This window comes from Typha latifolia, chromosome 4, assembly GCF_019914945.1.
Source record: "Typha latifolia isolate L0001 chromosome 4, TyphaL0001v2, whole genome shotgun sequence".
Lineage (NCBI taxonomy): Eukaryota > Viridiplantae > Streptophyta > Magnoliopsida > Poales > Typhaceae > Typha > Typha latifolia.
Window position 1 is genome coordinate 11,556,859 of NC_133089.1, and position 5,382 is coordinate 11,562,240.

A 5,382-nucleotide genomic window follows, 5' to 3' on the forward strand; every position below is an offset into this window, starting at 1 on the left:
ATATATATATATATATATATATATATATATATATATATATATATATATATATACCAAAATAGATATTATAAATATTATGTAGTATAGTTGGTTAAAGTAGTTTCTATTAATCAAACCAACTTGGGTTTTTTTAATCTTATCCTACACCATTGTTTCTATATAGATTATAGACCAACTCATGTAAGCCCATTAAACCCATGAGCTGGCCTTGAATGGTGTTTGAGCTTGAGTGCAAGACTAGAAGTCTTACAAAAATAGTAAAAAAACTAAATTTAGATAAACGGATTTGATCTATCGAACCTAACGTTCCTGTGAGGTGACCCGATTGAGGCCGAAACATGTCATAAGTCTAAAAACTAAATCTTACATTAACTATTTTTTTTGGTTGTGAAGTGCCCTTTCTATAGTTCTGATCAAATTATTGAATAATATCAATTAAAATTGGATCAATGTTACCTATGAACCAATACGAAGAAAGATAAAATACTCTCCTTTCGTCAAATATTCACGAGATGCACCGGCTACAAAATTATGTCACTAGAATCATTTTAACATGAATAAACATATAAAGTAGTCAACTATTTCAAATCTATCCAAATTTCTCGAGACTGTCACTCGGAGGAACAAATGGTTAATTAGTCACAGAGTTGTATAATTTTAAAGGGAGAGCTGATTTTGAACCAATGACAAAATTGATCACACTATATACTAACGTAAGTTTCATAGGATAAAGATACAAAGCTATCGTCAAATTTTATTTAATATGAACAGTGTCTATTCAACATTTCCAACATGTTATGCATTAGAAAATTATAACACTGACAAAACTAAATGATACAAAAAGAATGCATTTACATAAGCAGGCCCTTTTGCGAATAACCACATTCATTCATACTTTCTATATAGAAAGAAGACCAACTCACTCAACATATTTGCCATCAACTCTTCCTTTATTTTATTAGGCAGATTTGCATAATCCTCCTTTACGCAAACTTTTGACATGTCTATTGCTAGTGCCTGCCATAAGATAAGCTACAATAGCGTGAGGAAATTCATCAAGAGGAGTAGATAATATAAAAGCGAAAGTGGAGAGATCACTTCTATTAACAGAAGAATCAAGTAGGAGGATATTCGAAGATCTTGAGATTAGGAACATGAGCAATCTTGTGCCAGTCCTCGCCTTGCTCCCTCTCGCATCGACTCACTAGAAGAGGACAACCCAAGATGATCAATCTCTTGAGTGAAGTAGCGCGTTGCAGACCTTCAGGCAACGCCGCGAGATTCTTGCAATATGAAAGTCGCAAATCCTGGAGGGAGGTGAGGCGTCCCAACCATTTGGGCAGTGCCGTCAATCTGTTGCATCTATCTATATACAAATATTGGAGTGTAGCGAAGCAGAGGGGAGGCGTCTCTTCCTGACTCTCCATATCCATTCCAAGTGATGTGAAGCTCGAAAGGTTCCTAAGTCGCATTGTTCGGAGAGAGGGGAAGGGATGCTCGATGATGCTCGCCGGAAGCCTGACTAGATCTGGAATATCTTCGATTGTCAGCTCTTTGAGGGCGGTAAGGAAAGGTAGTCCATCCCAACCATTGGATTCCGATGATGCCAGCTGGCATCCTTCTATCTGTAAGGTTTTCAGCTTTGACGACTCTCGCAGGCTTGTCGCCGACAATACCTGACCATTGCTATTAGAAATTAGCAATGTCGTTACCGTTGGCGGAAGACACGGTTGAACTTTCAACAAGGGGCATTCCTGGATTTCTAATGTACTAAGGTGAGGGAACGTCGCTATCTCTGAAGATTTTTCTGCATCCACCGTGCACCAAATCTCCAATAGAGGCATCTTGTCTAAGGTAAGATTCTCCAGAGAAGGAAATGAGCCTCTATCCCCATAAAAGCCACGTCCAATTTCCGTCACGGCAGACATTCCACTTACCAAAAGAGACTTAAGATGCGGCCGGTTGCCAAGTGGCGGAAGACATTCGCATCTTCTTAGACCCCAAAGTGCTACTTTCACTAGACTCTGGATTCCTCCTGTCATCCAACTCGGCAACCTGTTACCATCAAAGTTATAGATCTCCAATACCTTCAGAAAAGGAGGAGGTTGCAGGCTTTCGAGCACATCGTTCTTCACATCTTCTGTCTTCCCTCTCTGATCGTCGAAGCCCCAGTTCAGTGTTAATGACTGTAGCCTCGTCTTCGCACTCAAATTTGCTAAATTGGCTTCCCCTGTATCTTTCACTTTACCGAGACATCGGATTTCCAGTTTACCTCTCAGCAGATTTAGTTGCCGCAACTCAAGAATGCTGCATCCAGGCTCACCGCCAGCGACGAACAATGAAAGCGTCTCAAGTTTCGTTAGTCTACCCATCCCGGGTGGCATCCGATCCAGCTTATAACAATTTGATATATCTAAAGTTTTGAGGTTGATCATCTTCTTCATTCCTTGAGGCAGCTTTTGGAGATCGAAGCAGTTAGCGAGTTTCAACATCTGCAAACTACGAAGTCTAGTTATAGATTCAGGCAGTGCTATTATTCCACTTCTTGACAAGTCAAGGTGCCTCAAATGTTTTAGTCTAGCAATTGAGCTAGGTAACTCTTTCATCCCCTTGCCATTAGCTAGATGTAGCACGCGCAAGTACAAAAGCCCTGAAAATATATCCAAGTTTATGTTGGATTCTTCTGTCCATTGCACTGAGATGAACGAACGTAACTTCTTTGCTTTAGCAATGACATCCATTTCAATCATTGTTTCAGGAGGAACACTGAGATCTACTGAGAGATAGCGACATTTGTCTTTCTCCTCCACTGTTCTCCCTCTGACGGAGAATTCAGGCCCCGCAATATAGCAAGCAAGGTCGTGGATTAAATCATGCATTTTGCACAATCTTACATTGCCATCCTTGTCTTTATTTTCCTCCTGAAAGAAGGATCGTTGGTGCAGAGAATTAAAATACCTCCTGCTAGTGTCCTCTGGATGCTCTCGTCCACTTGATGAAGAAATAAAGCCTTCGCCGATCCAGAACTGAATTAGTTTCTCAACATCAAACACGTAATCCTTTGGGAACAATGAGCAATATATGAAACATTGCTTCAAATAAGACGGGAGGTGCTCATAACTCAATCTAAGAGCCGGCAGAATTTTAACTTGATTATGCTGATCATTCCGAGATAATTCCCAAATTTCACTGTCTCTAACACCAACCCACTCATCTTCTCGTCGTCTTGAGCTCATCAAACTTCCCAGAGCCTTTGCTGCCAATGGTACCCCTCCACACTTTTTGACAATCTCTTTTCCTATGTCTGCCAACCTTGGATTCTCCATTTCTGTCCCAATTTGGAATGCCCTGTGGCTGAACAACTTCCAACAATATTCAAACTCTAAAACATCCAACCGATGTGAATTGGTGGTACGCATTATCCTTGCAACTTCGTCACTGCGCGTAGTTACTATTACTTTACTTCCCAATCCAGCATAACTGATCAAGGATTTAAGGTCTTCCCACTTGAAATCATCTTCATTCCAAACATCATCCAACACAAGCAAAATTTTCCTTCCGCCAATTAGATTGGAGAGTCTACTTCGCATGGGCTCGATAGCAGAAAGATGACATTTTTCTCCTGAGACACATTCGATGATTTTTCCTGCAATTTCCTTTACCGAAAATTCTTCGGAGATACAAACCCAGATTGGAGGTGGGCTACTTGGAGGTCGAAAGGCCTCCTTAATCCTCTCATCCTTTAAGACCATTTGAACAAGTGATGTTTTTCCGACTCCTCCTAATCCAACTATTGGAAGGATGGATAACATCTTATCATTGTCTGTGTCGACCAAAAAGCTTATAATCTTCTCCTTGTCCTCACCTCTTCCGTATAACTCATCGACCTGATTATCATTGGCCAAGAAAGTCTCTCTCTCCGAGTAGGAGAGTGATCCAGTGTTCACAGAAACCTCATTGATCACTGGAAATTGAAATCTATTCTTGTTTTCATCTATCTCCTTTATCCTCTCATTAATTTTCTTAATCTGTTTGCCGATTTTATAACGGAATGCAAGTTGGTTGTCTTCCGAGAAGAAGTCGCGTACCTTTCCTGCGATGGGATGATGATGGCCGCTGCGCCGCAGTGACTCAACTTGGAAGTCATCCAGCACATCATCCGCGTCGTAAGCGAGATCCTTCAGTTCCTGCAGCCATTTCCCCACGCTTGGATCGGTTATGGACTTCTTCTCAGCAGCGTGGAGGACGTTGTTGATGTTTTCAAGTGTCCCCTTCAGCTTGTTAAGATCTCCATCAAGACCCCACAGTAATCCGAGCTGCTTCCAGATTTCAGAGCTCAATTTCTCGATCACAGGCTTCAAAATGGCAGAGGCTAGAGCAAGTTCGGCCATGAGCACTCCTCTTCTTTCTCTCTTCAACCAGAACTCCTCCCTTTCTCTATTCCTCCTAAGATTGTTTTGCTAATCTTCAAGAGAAATGACAATCAAGTTGGTAAGCCGTCCACATAATGCCAGCTGTTAAAGTTCTCCGTGGAAAACCACTTGCAGACCACTTGGTCTTGATAAATTCAGATAAGCTGGTATTGTCCTGTATGTATGATTAATAGAAGAAATTTTCAATACGAGGAATTGTCAGAGGATTTGACTGGCTAAGTCAATGAGAAGAGAGTTGCTTGCTGCTGCTATCCTATTAATTTTAGAGGTAAATCAGGGATAACCAAGATCTAATAGTCTCTTATTCAAAATATATGAAGTGACCATGGCAAAAATATTATTACCTTAAGGACAATGGGAAGTTTTCCTTTCCATCTATTATTTCAAAACTATAATTTTATTATTTATTTCGAATAGTTATAAATTTTAAAAAGTGCATATCAACATTCTGGCCTTCGGTTTAAAAAGATGATTGTCAAACGACTAAAGCTTGTCCCTATATTTCTAAGAAACTAGTAATGTGTTTGTTGTTTTCATCCATTAAACAAAGAAATAGTTCAGCTAGACAAAAGTAAAATAGACAAGCAACCCTCTTTATTTGGCCAAGAGAAACAGACTACTACTCCCACAAGGTTCTTATTTGACTATTTTTATGCCCTTTCTGATAGATAATGTCATCTAATTAGGAGACTCTTTGTGAATCACGAAGCTCTAGAACTTGTGATGTAGCCATGGAAAGGTTTATGGAGGTTATTTTAAAAATGAACCTAATCAATCTACTGGCGTTGTATACTATATTCTTTTTTTTTAATAATAAACAATAAAAAAAATAAAGATGCTTAGATATATACTCACGGTACTCTTGATATACTACGACATCAAATTAGGCATGCAAGCTAGAAAGTATACCATAAGGAAAGTTATAATTGGAACCCTCTGATGACTGTCA

General features: G+C 39.7%; 1 protein-coding gene across 1 annotated transcript; it reads right to left on the reverse strand.

Annotated features, from left to right (window-relative positions):
• Positions 1-718: 718 nt before the first annotated feature.
• On the reverse strand, positions 719-4,557 carry LOC140787500 (putative disease resistance protein RGA3). The gene is made up of 2 exons (XM_073136445.1): positions 1,099-4,557; positions 719-1,017 (listed from the first exon to the last, which is right to left on the reverse strand). Exon 1 carries the CDS (start codon positions 4,389-4,391, stop codon positions 1,116-1,118), a length of 3,276 nt encoding a protein of 1,091 aa, XP_072992546.1. The 5' UTR covers positions 4,392-4,557; the 3' UTR covers positions 719-1,017; positions 1,099-1,115.
• Positions 4,558-5,382: the final 825 nt, after the last annotated feature.

Coding starts and splice junctions, on each gene's coding strand:
- LOC140787500 (XM_073136445.1), bottom strand. CDS start 4,391: ATGGCCGAACTTGCTCTAGCCTCTGCCATTTTGAAGCCTGTGATCGAG.